Source organism: Orcinus orca, chromosome 4 (assembly GCF_937001465.1).
Source record: "Orcinus orca chromosome 4, mOrcOrc1.1, whole genome shotgun sequence".
NCBI classification, from domain to species: domain Eukaryota; kingdom Metazoa; phylum Chordata; class Mammalia; order Artiodactyla; family Delphinidae; genus Orcinus; species Orcinus orca.
Window position 1 is genome coordinate 21,194,014 of NC_064562.1, and position 20,552 is coordinate 21,214,565.

General features: G+C 35.7%; 1 protein-coding gene across 6 annotated transcripts in view; it reads left to right on the top strand.

Annotated features, from left to right (window-relative positions):
* Positions 1-20,552, top strand: part of BANK1 (B cell scaffold protein with ankyrin repeats 1) — a 439,628-nt gene that overhangs the window by 261,319 nt on the left and 157,757 nt on the right. For all 6 annotated transcript variants that reach the window (XM_033402064.2, XM_049708850.1, XM_033402039.2 and 3 more), the window contains one exon: positions 4,984-5,180. In XM_033402064.2, the coding sequence (XP_033257955.1) occupies positions 4,984-5,180 (197 nt within the window). The remainder of the gene's footprint in view (positions 1-4,983; positions 5,181-20,552) is intronic.

The window sequence follows — 20,552 nt, forward strand, 5'->3', positions numbered from 1 at the left end:
GTGACCCAAAGGCTGGCAGCCAGTCTGTAGAGCAACAGAGATTTCTTGAGTCTCACCAAAGCTCAGATCCCAAGCTGTGCTGAAGAAAGTTATGATTCTTCCCTCAAAATTTAAAGCCAGTGGTTAACTAAATCGAAGTAAATCCTCAGAAAATGACCAAGTTCTGCTCACTTACAGATTAATTTGAATCAGCTTCCAAGTCTAGTTGTCTGACTGAAGAAAGGGTATGCCTTATTCTGGGGGTAAATATTATTTATTTCAGTCCTTTAGTACAATGTTCAGCATGCAATATAAAATTACAAGGAACACAAAGAAGGAATGAAAGGTGACCTGTGGTCAAGAAAAGAGACAGTCATTAGAGGCAAACACAGAAATGCTCCAGATGGTGAAATAATTCGGATAGGAACATTAAAATAACTATGATAAATATGTTACAGAATCTATTGTAAAAGTTGCACAACATGCATAAAGAGATGGAAATTTCATCAGAGTATTGGAAATTATAAAAAACAAAAGGAAATTCTAGAAACATAAAATATCAGAAAAATTTTAGATATTTCATGGGCCTAATTGTAGAAAAAACAGAAAAGAATCAGTTTACTTGAAGACCGTCAAATTATTCAAGCTGATAAAGAGAGGAAAAATCCAGTGTCTGAGTAAAGCCTTAAAGAAAGAACAAGCTCAGGGCAGTGGTTGAGGGTCCGCCGGCCGATGCAGGGGACACGGGTTCGCGCCCCGGTCCGGGAAGATCCCACATGCCGCTGAGCGGCTGGGCCCGTGAGCCATGGCCACTGAACCTGCGCGTCCGGAGCCTGTGCTCTGCAACGGGAGAGGCCACAACAGTGAGAGGCCCACTTAACGCAAAAAAAAAAAAAAAAAAAAAGCTCAGCTCATCTACGTATTAATTTGGCTCAGTTTTGACTCAAGGTCTATGAGATAATACTACATGATCAAACATGTATAATTGAATTCTCAGAATAAAGATGAGAGACAATGAGGCAGAAAAATATTTGAAGAAATAATGGCTGAGAATGATCCAAAATTGAGGAATGACATTAACCCACAGATTTAATAAGCTCTGCAACCCCCTAGTAGAATATATACAAAAATATTATACCTACACATACCATAGTTAAAGGTGTGTGTAGGTATAATATTTTTGTATATATTCTACTAGGGGGTGAAAATCAGAGATAAAGAGAAAATTTTAAAAGTGCCTGTGGTAGGGGTGGGGATGAGGATGTGTGTGTTGAGGAAAGCACATGCCATACAGAAAACAATTACAAGAATTACGTCTGACTTCTCATTAGAAATACAGGGCAGAGGACGATGGAATACAAGAGTATATACTGTATGATTCCATTTGTATGAAATACAAGATGAAATAAAATTTATCTGTGTTGATAGAAATTACACAGTAGTTGCCTCTGAAGTCAAGAATTGACTCGAATGGAGCAGGAGGGAACTTGTGGTGGTGATAGAAGTTTCCTTAGCTTGTTTTGGGTGATGGTTACATGGGTGTATACAACTGTCAAAATGCGTGAAACCCATGATCAGTGTATTTTTAAATATAAATTATACTTCTATATTTTTTTCAGAAGCCAATCGAAACATCAATATCTTTTAGCAAAAACATTAGTGATCATGTGATCTAGAACGAAATTAAGCACTGAAGAATAGCAAGGGACAGCATGTAATACTCCCCCGGGTCACAGACACATTATTTGATCAGCACTCCTTCTCTGACACTGAGTCTATGCCCATAAGAGAGTATAGCCTCCCCCAGCAAGTTTTTATTTTATAAGATAAAGAACTTCGTCATCTTATGCTATTACAAACATGCTTGTTCCCCACACAGAGCAATCCATTCATATCTCACATTCTCATAATAATCCAATCAAGGCTAAAATATAAAAAGTATGCTTTTATAAAAAGCAGGATACTGAAAAACCCAAACTATTTCTTAGCATAATCATACCTCTATTGATATGAATACCTTTATTCGTATATAAATTTCATATGTATAGTAATATAATAAGATATGCACATACTGAGTGTATTTAATTTGACGTTCTGGAAAAAACAGTCTAGAGATCACAATCTAATTAGTATTAAAATAATTAATACAGCTCCTATGAATCATTTAATTTTTTGAACTGTTAACTCTGTCATATACTAATTTAAAAAAATACCTTAAATTAGAAATTTTCTAGTTATTGGTCATGTTATATTAGCAAGCTGAGCATCTCCTACATAATGAAGATAAGCAGGCAAAATGACCTCATCCAAGAAAATGAAAGGTACTGCTGTAGTGATGACATTGGGGCAGGTGTGAAATGGATTCATCATTTTGTAAAGGACCAACTATTCCAGGGTCAGTCTCTCAGGATGGTAACTACTTTGGAATAACGAAAAGAATGAGTGATCATAAGGTTGGGGCAAAGGAGAGTTAGGAAAGATGCTTTAAACTATTTGATGTAGAAGAAGGAGAAGGAAACTAATAATTTATTGAATACCTGTTATGTTTCAGACACCTTTCTGGGCACTTTTTGTATGTTGTCATTTAATTATCTCAGTAGCCCTACAAATTTGGATGAGAAAGCTGGGCTCAGATACTGAGTGGCTTGCTGAAACTTCACATAGTGAATATATGGCAAAGCCAACTAACGCTAAGCCCATGCTTTTGTAACTGTCATATTCTGTATTGCCCAAAGGATATAAAGATATGGTAATTTAGAGGACATTTCACCTCAACAGAAGTAATAATGTCTAATGATCAGTGTTGTCTAATCAAGAAACAGGCTGCTTTAGGAAGTAAAAAACACTCTCTCATTAGAGCTATGCAAGCAGTAACTAGAAGATCATCTTTTATAGACTCTAGGAATGCAATTCTGTTACTGGATAGGAAACTGGAAAAATGTCCTCCAAAACTCTTTCATGTCTCTAACTTCACAAAGCATTCTAGAAGATTAATGGCTTTTCAGCTACAACTAAAAATGAAATAAAGAAATGGAAATTAAAGGAGCCAGCCTTCAAACCTGTACTCCCTTTTAGTATCAGCAGCATAATCTTAAATCAGCAGAACTTCTTGCTTTTGTGTGCCAGAAAGCATGGTTCAGAGTATCAAAACTGTTAAGAAGTGAGCCCTGGAAAACCATGTCCACTTGGTCCTTTTTATTCTTCCTGGTGTATAAAAATAGAGAGACTTTTAATGAAGTTTATTGTAGTTGTTTCTAATATTATATTACCTTAAACTTGAAGAATTTACTGACAGGGGAAGTTGGTGAGGTTAAAAGGTGAATGTATTCCTATAATGATTAAACACTTATTTAATGAAAATATATTTTAAGCTGCATTAACAGTGATTTCAAAGTACAACAGAATAACAATGTGCAAGAACAATGCATACGGCATTTATTGGCAGGTGATAAATGTTTTTTGTATATTGTATGGTATGACAAAGAGAAAGATGACCAAGGACATGTAAAAATCTGACATTATCATGCAGATATTTTTCTTTATTAACTTTGGTTTGGTTTAATTATAGCAGAAATTATTTTATAATTCATTTAAATGAAAATAAATAGAAAATTATATCTTAATTCCTTTTGGAGAAAATACATTATTTTTATTTTGAAAATTGGTACCTAGAACAGTTTCAGCTTTTATAAGCTCATCTTCATAAAATATTTGATAATTTTTTAGTCACTGCTCACCATATAAGAAGGGACAAGTGCCTTTATCACTGAAATACTATCCTAGATTTACCTACAGCCATTTTAGTTCTAACACATTTTGAAGGATAAAATATTTCCTTACTGTAAGTTCTTAACATGTCCTGAAGGTTTTTGTTTTGTTTTGTTATGTTTCCTGTTAAAACATACAAACTAACAAACTAGATAATTTATTCAGCCCTGAAACACCCAAGTGAATTGAAAACTCCAGGTTTAAATCCCCTCTCTTTTCCTTTTTTTTTTTTTTTTTTCTTGGTCTACAAAACAGCAAAGTAAATGAGGCCAGATTCACAGTTTTCCAAAACATTATGAGGTGGCTGTTTTCATTGCTTTAGAATTTTGCTGGAAGACAATTGACTTTTGCTTTGATGGCTTTGTTTCTGTTGCTATAAGTCTTCACACTGCTTGCTTCTAATAATGCCATAGCTATTAAAGTAAGCTGGTGTGTAATTTCTATAACACAATTTTTCTAGCTAGGTATGAAAGTGTAGAATAATAACAAACCATCACTCATCCGCATGTGTGTGTGTGCTTGTGTGTGTGTGTGTGTGTGTGTGTGTGTATTTTGGCATTGTGATAGCAGTATATATTCATCGTTTTATAGTTATGCATAATTAATACATGTCTTCTAACTAATAGCTAACATATAATTAGGATATTCAAATTCCAGAACATTGATATGATACCTGTAAAATCCTGATGGAAATTTCCATATTGAAGATTTTTATAAAAGTGCTTATTAGCTGTTGCAGTTACTTTTTGAAAGAAAAATTTCACATAAAAATCTAACATAACTCACACCCCCAGGAATTTCATGTTCATTTCAACTTCAAAGAGAAGCAAACTAGGCATGGCAGTAGAAAATACAAAAAGTTTTATAGATGAATTTATTTGTTATTTAGTGTTTGATTAACGTTGCAGTACATTGAAAAAGGAGTTATTACAATGTAATGTTTTTGTTTTGTTTTACATTTAGGAGGTCCATATGCCTTTCTAAATTAAACTTACCCAACAAATAAGGGAGAGGCACTAATGCTAGTGAGAATATTAGTTTATATTTGCTTTAAGATGAGAAATAGAAAGAGGGAGGGTCTACATTGCGAAAACCACTGACAGTTTCTTATTTGCAAAATCACACTAAAAGTCTGCTCTACTTTGTGGGAATTACTTTTAGGAGTAGATTGTGTTTGACTTTTTCTTATGTGGTTCGAGATATGATAAAAAAATTATCCTATTCTTATGCTTATAGGTCCTTATTTCAAAGAACTTCCAACTCTTCTCCACTGTGCAGCAAAATTTGGCCTAAAGAACTTGGCTATTCATTTGCTTCAATGTTCAGGAGCAACTTGGGCATCTAAGATGAAAAATTTGGAGGGTTCAGATCCAGCACATATTGCTGAAAGGCATGGTCACGAAGAACTCAAGAAAATCTTTGAAGACTTTTCAGTAAGTATTTTTCCATTTTATCTTAAAACTCTTTTTTATAAAATTAATATGTATGTATGTGTGTGTGGGTACATGCACATTGCTCTTGAAAATGATGCTACTGTACAGCTAGTTTTTAGCGTCTGTTGGTCCTGAGTCATTCATTGTCTTAAGCATTTTGCAAGATTATTCAACTTGTCTTCATACGCCATAAACCAGCTCTGACTCCACACTCCCACCCCTAAATAGCCCCTTTGAAACTTATCTGGTCTTTCTGGCTTCTGAATAGCCTGTTCAGTATTGGAAAGGAGATGTTACCAAGGAAATGAAAACCTATTACTTTTCATCTGTTGTTCAAAAGTCTACGTAGGTGCTGTTAGGCACGTAAAATGAGATAAATATTTACTAGGTTAAAGGAATATATTTTGATAATTATTCAAAAAGTCTACCCAGTAAAAAGCTAACCCATGTTGTTTAACTTTGTTTCTGATATGTGATTGATTCCCTTTCTCTCTCTGTTAAGTCCCAGTTCTTTATTGTGTGTGTTGAAACTCCAAATTTCAGAACACCCTTTGAAGGATATTAGTTCTGTAAGAATGCAACCAAGGGACGATTGAAGGAGGGGATACTACCTTAGTACATAAAACACACTTTGTGTTTCCTTAATCAACCTTAGAAAAGCAATTATTTTCTGTTTGTAACAAAGGTATGCACATTTTGCTTGAGAAAGTGAATTATACTTCTGATGGCTCTTAGGAAAATATAATAGGCAATTATTGTGTTGGTGAATATGTCAGAATTTGTCTTTGGATTCTCAGAAGATAATTTTATTGCCAAAGAACAGTTAGTACAGAATATTGAAATGCTTCTGGTCATTTTAGCATATATTCCGATTATTAGGTTAAGTAAATATAATATTGGACTTCTAAAAACCATCGGTATTTCTGATTTCCAGAGAGTAAAATGACAACCAATCTAACTTTTTTCTCCACTTTTAAGAAATAGCAAATAGTTATCAGAAGAGCGTGGGTATCATCCACCATCTGGAACTACTTGTATTTAAAATACAAGTATTTATTTTATTTACAATAAATACAGAAATTAAGTTTTGTAATAAAATTAATAAACTACTTTTTATATTCTATGTCCTTCAAATGAGGAATAAGCATAATTTTTATTCATGGAAAGGTTTTAGATAGTGATTGTCGTATATCCGATGGATGCGTTCATTTTAGTTATTATCCACTGTACATAGTCATTGACCAATGCAACATGGCATCTATCTCAGGTAAGTCAGTGAATCAATTCAGCCTTGTAAATTGGCCCACAATAGTCCTATTATTCCTACATCCTGGGTACTCAGTTCTCTACAACCTTATTCTCAAATTTTTAACCACTGGTGGGTAGAAGTTAAAATTTCCCCTAGAAGTCTTCAACATCCAGGGTTACTTTCCAAGATGATCCCTGATTTTCAAAGAGTGACGCTTCCACTTATGGTTCTCCAGTGAGGACTCAGCTTTTAACAGATGCAGCCCCATGCAAAACTGCACATACTTCATAAATAACATAGTACTAAATAATAATGACAGTAGATACAAAAGCAGCTATGAGGGTAGGATTTGATGGATGTGGGAAATGATTTTTTTTCTCTCATCCTCTGGGTATTTATACCTTTACTCCTGCAATAATAGCATTGATACCAGTAGATTGGTATCACTGTCTTTAGGTGATTATTTATTCTTTCATAGTGGTTGCATTCTAATTTTGCAGTTATACTTGATAATTATTCTATGAAATTTGTTAAATTATTTCATGTATTCTGTCTCGTTGTGAGCTGTTACATTTTGCCAGCATGTCTATAGTAGACATTGACATTATAGGTAGGACAGATCAATTATTTTGCAGATGTTCTGCTGTCACTAAGGAAGTGACTATGGAAGTGTGTCAGATAAACACATGTTGAGACTTTATACTATAAATTATAGTAGCTATGTCTTTTTAAAATTATATCTAAACTTAATAGAGAAAAAATGTGCGATCTATTTGCATTGCTGAAATACTTTATTGTTTCTTTCAGAACATTTACGTAGCTTTAATGTTATAACCACATTCTGATAAATCTCAGATTTGTCACATATGCATTCAAATTTTCCATGAACTATTTTTCAGAATTGTTGAAAGGAACAGATATTCTTTCAGTTTTCAGTTTATAATCCACCAATTGACCATACTTCTGTACTGAAGAAAATATATATATTTTTAAATTCAAACATACCCCGCAACTGATTCACTGATTTCTTCAATTCTTCCTAATCCTCCATCAGTGAAACATTGTTCATTTTAGAATCTCACAGGGAGTTACAACACAGTGAGTTTGGTCATTGCTGAATAAAATGGGTAGGTAGAAGGAAAAAGTCGCTCATGACTTTTTAAAATAAAGATAAAAAGAGAATCAGTAGCAAGCGTTCATAAGCGAACAAGTACCATCTGTTAGCTAGATGAATAAGGAGGAAGAAGGAGAAGCCTCGAGTCACATTCTTGATGTTTCTTCGTGGCGTTTTTTACTTTGAAAGGTTAATAATTTATGTACAATCTATGAATAGAGACTTTTGATTATGAATGAGTAGCTTTCCTGTTTTGATAGTTATCGCATTAACAACTACACTTGTTTCATGTTTTCAGTACTATTATAGATAATAATACGATACATTTCTATAACCCATACAGTCTTTCAAATAAACTACTGTTTTCAGTTTCTGACAATGCCTACTAGAAGAATTAATATGAAAGGCGGATGGACAAAAAGCCACAGGATTGATGTTTAATTCCGCAGTTGAGTGTGAACCACAGTTTGCTTCATAGAATTCTTGAGGAAATCTCAGACTATTTCAAATAACAAGTAGCAATACTGACAACTCATTCAGTCCTCTAAAAACTTACCTTTTAAGTCAGAAATACCTGAGAATTTGAAACTAAAGTGGAAATTGACCACAGATTACAAGATACTTTGTGATTTAAGATAAAGTGTACAGCCAAAATTAGAATGTGTTTTAAGCCAAATAATATGTGCTATTTCTTTGTGTTATCTTGAGTATGTCACCCCATTTACCTCCATCAGTTTTAAACACTTCAGAAAATGATTAGATCCCATGTAAGTAGACAGGGAAATACATCCTCCTCTGTGGGCCGGCTCTGGAATTGGAGAACCAACAGGTGATTACTAGGAACAGTATCCACTTAGTATCTTTTCTCTTCCACCACAGTGTTCACTCGTATAGTTTGGTGTGTATATTAGTAAGATCTTAATCATACATAATCTTCGTGAAAATTTCAGAGATAGGCACTTTCTCTCGCTGACTTTTCAGGAGGACTCCTCCCTGGGAATGTTTCTGTTGCTCACGTCTGTGATGGGATTCTTGTGACAGCCTGCTCTCATTGACTTAGCCTGACACTGCTGTTGTGGACCGTGGGCTAGTGTGTGTGTGCGCCCACGCGCACCAGAGGGAGACAGAGAGCACGAGATTGATTCTGTCGCCCTCTAGTGTCTGCCTGGTAGACAGTGACCCTGATCTTTTTCAAACGGTCAAGGGTTTGGAATGACAGTACAGAAGAGGTAGATGTTGAAGCACCTGGAGTATCCCTGATATAGAGCAAAGGCTGACTGATTGGTGTAGGAACCCATTACTCGGAAGTTAGGCTTTATGCTTCGGGCCGTGAACATTCACCTTTCTTAGCCCATTATTTCTCTCAGTATTGGCTTTGCTCATTTGGTACTTTCTCTAGAGCAGCGGTCCCCCACCTTTTTGGACCCAGGGACTGGTTTCGAAGGCAGTTTTTCCATGGACGGGGTGCGGGGGAGGGAGGAGGGACGGCGGAAGGTTCAGGCAGTAATGTGAGCGATGGGGTGCGGCAGACGAAGCTTCACTGGCTCTCCTGCGCCGCTCGCCTCCTGCTGTGCGGCCGGCTCCTAACAGGCCTGGACTGGTGTCGGTCCACAGCCCGGGGGTTGGGGAGCCCTGCTCTAGTGGATTATTCCATTTAATTTAGTAAATATTAGTATATGCTAATTCCCTCTAAATGGCAGCATACCCTGCTTTGCTTATGTCGTTTTTCTTTCTCGTAAGTCTAGAAGCTAATGATGAGTCATGGGCTCCCTACCCCTCCCACCATCAGGTGCCCCCGAGGTGCTCAGCATGTATTTACTCATCGATGGCACAGAAGGCAAGTGTCAAATTTAAGGACTTGTTTGATCTCACTTACCCAGTAATATCCATAACCGGATCCCATGTTTAAAAAAAAAAATATTGCTCATATTCTTTCTATATTCAGGATATTTTTTAAGTTTAGGTTTAGTATATTCATAGACAAATAACACAACTGCTCTCTTCAGCATTTATTTTTAATACGCCAGCCTACAATGAAGTTTAGAATTCCAGCCTTTGTTCAATACTGATGTTCTGTTAGAACTGAAGAAACTGGAACAAGTCACATAACTGCACTTGAGGGCATGCATTACAAATTCATGTCTCAGTTATGCTTTTGGAGCTACTTAGCAGTCTCTTTCTAAAATCCCATTAAATGGACCATAGCGGTGCATTACAGAAGTTTATTCTTCCCCAAGTCCTCAGACTCAGTTTTGATGCTCTAACTCTGCAGCTGTAAACATCCTGTTAAAACTCCCTCAACTCCTTCCTCTTCTTTGTCAAATTTTTATTTTTCCTCTAGTCATGGGGTCTTGGGATTCAGCCACGTTGGATTTGAATCCTAACTTCATCAAATACCACATTTGCATCCTTGAGCAACCTCTTTGTTTTCTCTCAGCTTCAGTTTCTTTATTTGCAAATAGGAAAAATAATTCCTTACAGGATGTTTTTAGGACTTGATGACATAATTTGAAAACACTAAAAGTATAGTAGGTCCATAATAAATGATATTGCATTCACCTTATTTTCTTTTGATTTATTGTTATTCATATCAACTTGAGACCTCACCATCAATCATATCCTCTCTTTCTCCTGCATCATTAATCTCTCCCATTATACTGACTTTTCCCTGAACAAGCATGTTCAAAGACACACACATGCACACACACACGCTCCCAACAACCCTGCCTTCTCTTTGATCTTTTTCAGTACCAGAACTAACTGAAAGAATGACTTTTCGTTTCACTCCTTTCTTTCCTCCTAACAATCCAAGCTTCGCATTCAGCCCACTACTGAAGCTGCTCTGTCAAAGACCATTAGTAAGCTACCGTAGATCAGACCCATTGGATTCCTCTCAGATGTTCTTTGGCTCAAGCTTTGGCACTGGATTCCCTGACCCTGTCCTCTTCCTAAATCTCCACTCACCCTTTGTGACTTCCTTCTCTTACCCCATCAGTTAAGGTTCTTTCTACATAGTCTTCTCTGGTGATTGACAGCTAAATCATTGTCTTTAACCTGGACCTTCCTCCTGACTTAAAGTTCCAGTTTTAGTTGCAAGCTGAATGTGTCCACATGGATATGTTACAGGCCTCTAGAGCTCAACAGACCCAAATGATCTTTTTCTTTTCTCCTGGCTAATGGCATAATTATCTGCAATATTTACTTGGCCAAAATTTGAAAGTCATTTTCAACTCCTGATTAGATAACCACAAATGCATATACTATTTCCCATTTTTCAGATGAGGAAACAGATTTATAAAGTACCTTGCCCAAAGTCATCCTGCTAAAAATATGTCTGACTTAACCCCGAATCCATTCTCATAGCCTCCCTGTCGCTCATACAACCCTGAACCACGCCATCCGTTCAGTTACCATATCTTAACAGTTGTACTTACACATCATCTATCCCATCTGTTCCCTCTTTTTCCTTCTCTCTGTGGCTCCCTTGGTTTGTACCTTCATTATCTCTCTTCTGGTCGGCTGCGCTAAAAAGCCCCCTAGGAGATCTTTCCTTCCCAGTCTTTTTGGCCTCAGACCATCCCATATCAGGCTGCATACTGAGGACCCCCCACAGCATAGCCCAGCTGACTATTTTAGCCTCATCCTTAATTGCACAACTCAGCTGCCAAAGTCCATTTGTCCTTCTTCATTTCATTATTTCAAGCTATTCCCTTTACCTAGAAGTCCCTTCCTCCTTAATAAAATATCCTGAGCTCTTAACCATGCCCAAATCTCAGCTCAAACTCCACCTATTCCAGGAGACCTTCATAGAAAGAGGCTGTAGGTGTGTACTTCCACTGTCTAACTTTCATCTCCTTCCCAAATGTTAGCCTAATCCAGGAACATTATGTGCTAGAGTCTGGGAGCCACGTATCTTGAGATGGGTGGCTCTGGAGCCACCTGAGTCTAAATACTGACTCTGCTACTTTCCAGCCATGCGCCCTGAGTAAATCACTTAATCTCTCCTTGCTTCAGTTTCCTCATCTCTAAAATGGAGGTGAACACCTTTTTTTGGTACCACTGTTATGATAAATAAATATAAATACATGTAAAACATGTACAAGAATACCTGACAAGTAACAAGCACTCTGAAAGTTATATGGAATTATCTGTTGTTCTCCTGTTATTCTGTTTCCGAGGACCCATTCTTTTGTGGGTCTTTTTATAGTTTAAAGTATTAATAAGTACTGGTGAATGGTTATTTATTTTTATTTACTTGTTTGTTTTGCATGTCTGTCTCTCCAGTAGATTATGAATTCCATGAGGGCAAGGACAGTTTTATTTCTTTTACTGCAGTTTCCCTAATATCTAACCCAATTTTTGGCCAACACTATGGGTTCACTACATAAGTGTTGAATGAATCAATTAATCAATCAGTGTTGATTACATTAACTTTCCAGTTCCTGGAGGCAAGTGTCATGCTCTGTTTATTCCATATTCCCCACAGCATCTAATATAGTGTCTTCCAGGTTGTAGATAATAAATGTTTATTGAATAATAACAATAGTAAAGGCTCTAACCCTAAGGAGAATTTTTGTTCTTTTTTTTTGCTGTACGCAGGCTTCTCACTGTCGTGGCCTCTCCCGTTGCGGAGCACAGGCTCCGGACGCGCAGGCTCAGCGGCCATGGCTCGTGGGCCCAGCCGCTCCGCGGCATGCGGGATCCTCCCGGACCGGGGCACGAACCCGTGTCCCCCGCATCGGCAGGTGGACTCCCAACCACTGTGCCACCAGGGAAGCCCCCTAGGGAGAATTTTTTTAAGTGTTATTTGGATAAATTTATCCAAGATGAGAAATAAATATTATTTTCTTGTAGTTCTTTAAGACAAGTGACTATGGGGAAAAAAAATTCGGATAGAAGAAAAATAACCCCCCCCACCAAAAAATTATTGTAGCTTCCAGGAACTTACCATTAGTGAAAGAGACATTTAAAGCTGTTCATTATCACAGTACAAGTGGTTTTGATCTTGGCAAATATTCCAGTGTTTTAGTGTTAAAACCCACACTTAATCTTCTTGAATCTCTCTTCAAATCCTACACAAACAACTTTTGTCCTTTAAGAACTAGATTCAGGCCAATGCAATACATTAAAACATTATCCACCACATTTATCATCTTTTATCTAAACATCTAGAGGTATTTTGTGATTTTATTTCTATATTGTTCTTACTAAAATTTATTTTCTTAGGAATAGAGTATCTAGATATTCCAATTTTCTGATTTGTAAAATATCTGTCCTAGCAACAGTAGGCATTTACATGGCAAGGACCACTGGATAAATTATGTGATTGTTGTTTTATTGCAAATGAAAAGAGAGGGAAAGAGATCATATGCTTCTCTTGTGAATATGAGAGAAGTAAGCAGTTTCATTTTATATTTGTTATTGTCAGTTTAATAAAGTAGGTAGTTAATGAACAATTACTAAGCATGAGGATACTATTCATTGCATTTGTTGACTAGTAGCATAATTATTGTGAATGACTTTAATGAATGCTTTTTGAATATGGAATTATAAATACCATTGGTTTGGGGGAAGTCTTAAGGAACATTCACATGAGAATACACAACTATGAAAATACGCAAGATCAGAATGGAGGTCGTTTTGACTTTTCTTGATTGTGAACATTTGCCATGAAATTACGAATTGGCTGTTCATATTAAGTGTACTGATTTAAGATGCATGATATTAGTGGCCTTGTTCCTATAACATAACCTGAAGTGTGTCTTAAGTTCATTCAGTGCAAGCTCATTCTTTTTGTTCCGTATAGATCTGACTCAAGAAAGGAAGGGAAAGAAGAGAAAACAAGCTAGGCTTTATTGAGTACTTCTGTGTCAGGCATTATGCTTGGTGCTTCCACATTAGATCAGTATACTAATCTGTGTGAATCAGACATTTTTACTCCCATTTTACAGATCAGGAAATTAAGCTAAGACTGTTGATTGGGGATGTGCACTAATCTGGCAGAGCTGTTATTTCTCATCTAAGCCGCTTAATGATTGTTTAAACTACTGCTAACTAAGTTCCATTTAATGATTTTTTAAACTACTGCTTATCTCTTTCTTCCTTAAAATCAAATACTACCAATGTATTATCTTTTATTTTTCATCTTTAGCATTTATATTCTGGTTAATACACAAGTAGACTGATGACTCTGTTGAACTGTATATGAAAAAAAAAAAATGATGGTAAGCATTGGAGCCTAGGAACCAAAGAGCAGAGAAAACTGTCCCTATGGAACAGGGATTAAATTCAATTGGGAAATTATTTAAATTGTGGTTTTAAACGTTTTTGTTTAACTATTTTGATTTTTAAAAGTGACTTTTTTAAACAAATATTAAGACATTTTCCTTCAAAGCAATTATGTAAGAAGTAAATTGATACTTATCCTGTATTACAGTGTATTGTATTTAAGTGAAAACAATGTCTAATGGAGCAGCGTGTAGGCATTTCTGGTTGGAGTTAGAAGACTTGTCTGGAAAGAAGCAATTATGGGATTTGTAGGGAAACACACAAATTCAACTCCCGATTATAATTACATTTTCATTTAACAGGAAAAGGATATTTCTTTGTAAAAGGAAAAATTGTGCAATAATCTCACTCCCTAAATCATGAATGCTTAAGGCTGAAGCCCCTTGGTGGCAGGGTGCTCAATGAGCAAAATACCTCAGGCAAAAGAAAGTCTCACTGGTGCTGAAATTGCTCATGACAAATAAAGTGATAGCTAGTGTCCCAGAACATGATGAAATAGATGAACATAAAAATGTCCAAAACATCTTCATAAATATTAAAAGACCCTGAAATGGCAGGATGGTAATTGGAACAGTTGAAATCACATGGAATTTTTCCTAAGAAGATAAATCATGAGCAGAATTTTAAATAAGGAGCATTTAATGGAGAAACATGAAGGATGCATCTGGGTGAAAGGAATGGAATGTACAATTGTGGGGAAAAGGCAGAGCACATGTAACCTCTGAGTTCTTGGACCAGAAAACAGTCATTTTATGTGATTTTTTTCATGGAATACATATTCTCCTGTGCCTTGTGTACAATAATGACCTAGGTAGGACCATAGATCTATTTTTTAAAAAAAACTTTAACATTTAATATGGGATTTTAATAAAATATATAGTAAGGAATCCTGTTTTTAGAGCCTAAAAGAGCTTATACACACATTCATGGTAGGTATTTAAAAATCCAGACAATAGGTTTTGTTTTTTGGTTTTTGTCTTTTTTTTTAATTAAAAATAAAAGTGAAAAATGCAATGAAATAAATCAAGATATTTTTCATTCCTTTAGTCTGCTTTTTTTGTGGAAAGATTTTCTTTTCTAAATGTTTGTCATTATTCATCACTTCAAGGGAGAGAAAAAATAACACAGAATAGGAAGAAAAAAAAAGATTGCAATTTAGTGGTACTTTGATTTGATCAGAATATTATAAAATAAAGCACCTTGTGAGACATACAGACGCACACTCCAACTGAGAGAGAGAAACAGCAGTTTCCATTTAAAGGAATTATTAAGAGAATTCCCTGGCAGTCCAGTGGTTAGGACTCGGTGCTTTCACTGCCAGGACCTGGGTTCAATCCCTGTGGTCTGGTCGGGGAGCTAAGATCCCACAAGCCACAGGGTGCGGCCAAAAAAAAAAAAAAGGAATTATCATTATCGTCCAAATTATTATTGGTAATAATAAAAGTAAAAATTTTGAAAATAGATTTGTTGAATTTTATAACTTGTATCTAGTAGCAATCAAGGTAACTTAACATCTGCTAAAGATCTATTTTGTTTCTCCTACCATATGTTATATGTATATTTCTAAGAATTTAATGTGGTACTTATTCAGTTCTTATTCTTTACATATTCAACTTCAGTATATGAACAAGTTGTTGATATTTTAAGGACAAAATATGTGACTATACATCCATTTTAATTTCTGAGAAATGACAGATTTTGTTTTCCTTTCTTAAAATGATTAGGTTATGAATGCTACATAAATCAACATCCACATTTTTAAGCTCTCACTAGATCAGAAATTTCTTTTTAGTGGATCACTTATCTATGCCAAGCTGAGATTTTCCCTTATAGACTTCAACCTGATTATACAGAGATCCTGTCCACTGTTTTATAAATCTGTCTGGGCATGCAATCTGAAAAAGAATACAGAAGACAAAATTCCATGATAAGTATTTAAAACTGAATACCTACTTTCTTTTATGTAGCATTCATAAACCAACAGTCATACAGAAATAAATTTTATATTTGATATCTTCCAATGAGAAAATGCATCTATTTACATTTTCCTTTTAATTTAAAAATAACACATGGTTATTTTAGAATATTTGGAAACTAAAGAGAAATATAGAGGTTATTTATAATTCCACTTTCTAGAAATAACCACTTTAAACATGCGTTTCCTTACATTCATGTTTGGACATTTAAATAAATTTAAATGACTCAAAACCCATTATTTAGCTAAAAGGTTCTCATATTCTAATTATCCCTAGAACTTTTAGAGTAAGAGATTTCTTATGTCTTTCCTAATAGTGCATAACTCCATGCTCTGGCTTCTTTTTCATACTTCCACGTTCTGGGTGTAGCATCCTCTTCCAGTTCTTCCAGTTCTCCCAGATCCCAGACAATGTTGACCTTTTCCCTAGATTCCCACACAAACACCATTCACAGAGACCTCTGTGTCAATAGCAAATTTTAGTGAAGGTTTAGAGGCATGGAGGGAGCTTCTCTGTAGCAATGACCCTGGCACTAATCTTGACCCATAATAATTAGCCTTTTTGCCTCCAAATACTGCCCCACACAGGCCTTACTTCTCTGCTTTTGCAGACTCTCAGGAGTTTAGTCATCTTCTTTCATTCTTGTGCATTTAGGTCTTTAAAATATCACTTTCCTTCTTCAAACAATTTATCAAGGAACTCGAAGAAAGTCCTCTTTATCCTCGAGAAGAATCCTGGTGTCAGCTGTTAGGAGGCATAGATTTGCTCCATTTTATTCTTACAAATTTGTTGTATTGCAAAAACGTTTTATGTCCTGCTGTTTTAATTTAAAATTATATTCAACTCCTTTATTTATTATTATATACTTCTGGTAAACATGATAGCCTCGTTTTTAGTAGAAATATAATATGAGATGAATCCTTTTGGGGATAAACCCAAGAGGTTACTGCTTGCAGTTTGCCTTCACTTGCTCAGAATGTTCATCAGAGAATCCATCAAAACTCCAACATCTGTGCCAGAAAGTAGGCATGGCCCTACCTGAAATGTGTAAGAGGTTCTGAACAAGGTAGAAGCCCCAAATGCTGCTCATCGGGTGCAAAATAACAAATTTTGATACATCAGGACCACAGCACCAAGCACAGCCCCAAGACTGGCTCTGCGTGCTGAGCCTGTGCACGTGGGAAGTGGCTGAATTTCCCTCCCTAAGGACAGAAAAATCACTACATCCAAGTGGAGCAGCTTTGCTTTGGACCTCTTAGAATTCTGACTTGAGGACTAGAAGCGGATTTCCTTGATAAAAATTTGCTACCCTAGTTTGGATTTAATACCCTTCTTATAAGACTGATATTTACTTCTAGGGAGTAATCCCTGACTGATTTGAGGAAGGGAAAGAGAAATCATGCCATTGAAGAGCACTTAGCAGTCATATTTATTTAATCACACAATATGCTGCTCTGATAACGTTTGAGCCTAGACAAGCATCACCATAAAGAGAAGAGAGATTTTATCTAATACTTACTTGATATTGATTCAATATGAAAAGTGATTCAAAAGTGAAAAATCCAGTCTATCGGTGAGTTGATTGATATGCATGATACCAAAGTTTACTAGTTACTCATTAAAATTTTGTATAAGTGCCTTAGGTTTTAGAAATTGAGATTACACAAGAACAAAAATTCTCATCGTTTTGATTTTAGCATTTGCCAGAAACATGCCCATGAAACTCTTAAAATCACATGAAACATGTATGGGAAAAAAGAAAAGGAATAGAGAGGCAGGTGAGAGAAAGAAACAGACATCTGTAGAACAGAAGACATGGGTAAGGCAGCTGTCTGTGGTATTTCTGCCTACTCTTGTTACTCTGAGAAAATACTTGACTTTTAATTAGTATTTTTTTACACATTTTTCAGGAAAGACATTTCTCCTGGCCACTAAGCCCAGTGTATGTCACTGCTTAAAATAGACTTTCCCTGAAATGGTGTTAGTTTGGCTTAACAGAGTCAAGCAAAACTCCCATTTGTAATTCTCAGTAAGAACTATTTACAGATGTCGCAGCTGCTGTTTTTTCACTGTGTTGCTACATAATAAATGATTCATATTTTCATAAATTCCTAGAAAAGCTAACAGTATCTGTATACTTTCTCTTTATATACACACAGGTTATAACCCTAAAAAAAGTTTTCTCGAGTTTTTAATCCCTTATTCTGCTTCCCATACAGAAAGAGACAGAATCACACGGGTCATGACCATACCCAGATAGTCTCCATGGCAATCTGATTTTGGGGCGGGGGGGTGGGAAATTGGGGCAAGCGCCCTGGGGAAAGCAAGATGAGTAAAGTATGTGAATAGTCTTTGAGTGTTTTTTTTCCAACTCAAACAAGTTAGTGCATTATCAGTTTGTGTTATCCCAAATGAAATGAGCTCTCATTAAACTCCAAGAAAGCAAAGATTTTGTAATACAAATATAGTACACGTTTTATGTTTCCAACTTTTTGAAAAGTCACAATGTATTATTTCCATGATTTGGGTTTTCTGCATCAGATATGCCATATTTTCTTTAAAAAAGTGTATACACAGTTTTCTCAGAATATCAAAGTTTTCATCCTCCTTATTCCAAGGTCTGTTTTGTCTCCTCTGTTTCATAATTGTGAAATAAATTTGTTGCTTCAGTCGTATAATCAGTATTTACTAAAATGTTTTATTGTTTAAAAAGTTTTTTCAGAATTAATGATTCTTTTGATAAACACTAAATGGCACTTTGTCCTAGCAACAGCTGAACCCTGAGAAGTCACACCTCATCATCCCAGGCAGAGAATAATCTTACCCTTTTGAGATGTCGTAGTATCATTCCTGAATGAGGATATTGCAATATTTGGTTTGAATATCTATGTACCCTCATTTTTTGGAAAGTATTCTTTATATCCACTGTAAGCGCCCCCCCAGTCTACAATTTAAGCCCATTTCCCATTGTCCTAATGTCATACTTTATGGAAAACAGCTGGGTGGCAAATTCAGCCACAGCAAATGCACATTTTGGAAGAACTTATAATATCTCTGCTCTCATCTTCATTGTTCCAAATAACATAGCTGCTTAGAATCAGTCATGGTCTATGAGAACAAACAACAATATTATTTTTGATTACCTGTTGACTCAGTACATAGTGATTTTAATGCTTATTAAGTTAAAAGTAATTGAATACCCACAGGTAACAAGCCAATCCATGAAAGTAATAGAGGGAAGCAGTATATATGTGCTTACAGTTCTTCTCAAATAGGGATAATTAATATGTCATTAAAATTTTTTTCAAGGTTGAAACAATATCTCATTCTGAACAGATAATTCATTATCTTTAACGTATTTGCTTCAGACACTGGTGGTCTTCAGTATCCTGCATGTGTTGGCTAAAAGGTCTTTAAAGTCCCGTGGAGCCCTATGTTTTTATAATCCTTAGACTTCCAATTTCTTAGAAACCTTCTGAACTTAAGTTCTTTTGTTTTTCTCTGGCTTCTTTCAAACCAATTAGCTTGTGTAGAACAGAGTAATCTAGAGCTGTCACTTGTATGCCTGCTGGTCAAAAGGAAATGCAATTTCAGTGAGGACAAAATTAATCATAAATGTTAATTAGAACAATCAGTATTGACATTGTAGCTTTAGAGAGTGGACCTCGTGAAATAAACACAATGGCATTGTGCTTTCAGAATAAAAGTATGCAAAGGCAAATTAATTAAAATTTCATTGGAAAAATATCCCTTGGAATTTCTTCTCTATTAATTGGCTTGAATTTCATTCATTCTTGATGCTTGAGGCTAGAAAAGGGTGTTTAATATAATTCAATGTAGATTGGGTATGTACTTTTCTACTGGTATCATGGCATGATTTCTACTTTAAATTTATATAAAGGTCTTTCCAAGGTCAGATTACTTATGAGAAAATTGCATAACTAAATATATAAATATTTTTAAAGGAATATTCAAAAAATATCATAGCTCTGAGCCAAGCTATATGATTTCGTCTTCATCTCTCCTATGTAGCAACACCTTCCTTGTGATATATATGGATGTGAGAAATTAAAGATTATGTCTGACTTATTTTGCCTCCAAAAATATAATATAAAAGGAAAATAGGTGGTACCAGATGAAAGCTAAATTTTTGGATTTGTTTTTTAAGTAAATTAATGAGCTCTCACTTGAGCCCCAAAATTAATAGTCTCTCCAATTTTAGTTTGGCAAGTCAATGTATTGATTGATTTAACAAATATTTGAGTACCTATTAGATTCCAGGTATTGTTCTAAACACAAGGATTTCAAAATGAACTAAAACTCCTGCCATCATGGAATTCTAATGGGAAAAAAGGCAGATTATAAGCAAATAAAATTTAAGACATATAATGTATCAGATGGACATTACTGTTTAAGGCTAAGAAGAAATAAGAAAGACCACCTAGTGTAGGGTGGTGTTTGGGAGGAGTTGGGGAGAGGGCAATTTTGAAATGAGTAGTCAGAGGAGTCCTCACTGAGAAGGCAGCCTTTGATAACAACCTGAAAACCATGAAAGCCATGCAGATATCTGGGAGAAAACTGTCCCAGCAAGAGAAAAGAGCACGACAAACGCAAAAGCCCTGAGGTGGATGTATCTGACATGTCCAGAACAGAGCAAGTTGGCCAATGTTCCTGAAGCAGAGTGAATGAGAGAGAAAGAGAATAGTTGGGGTCAGAAAGGTGACAGAAGTGTAGGGCCTTACAGG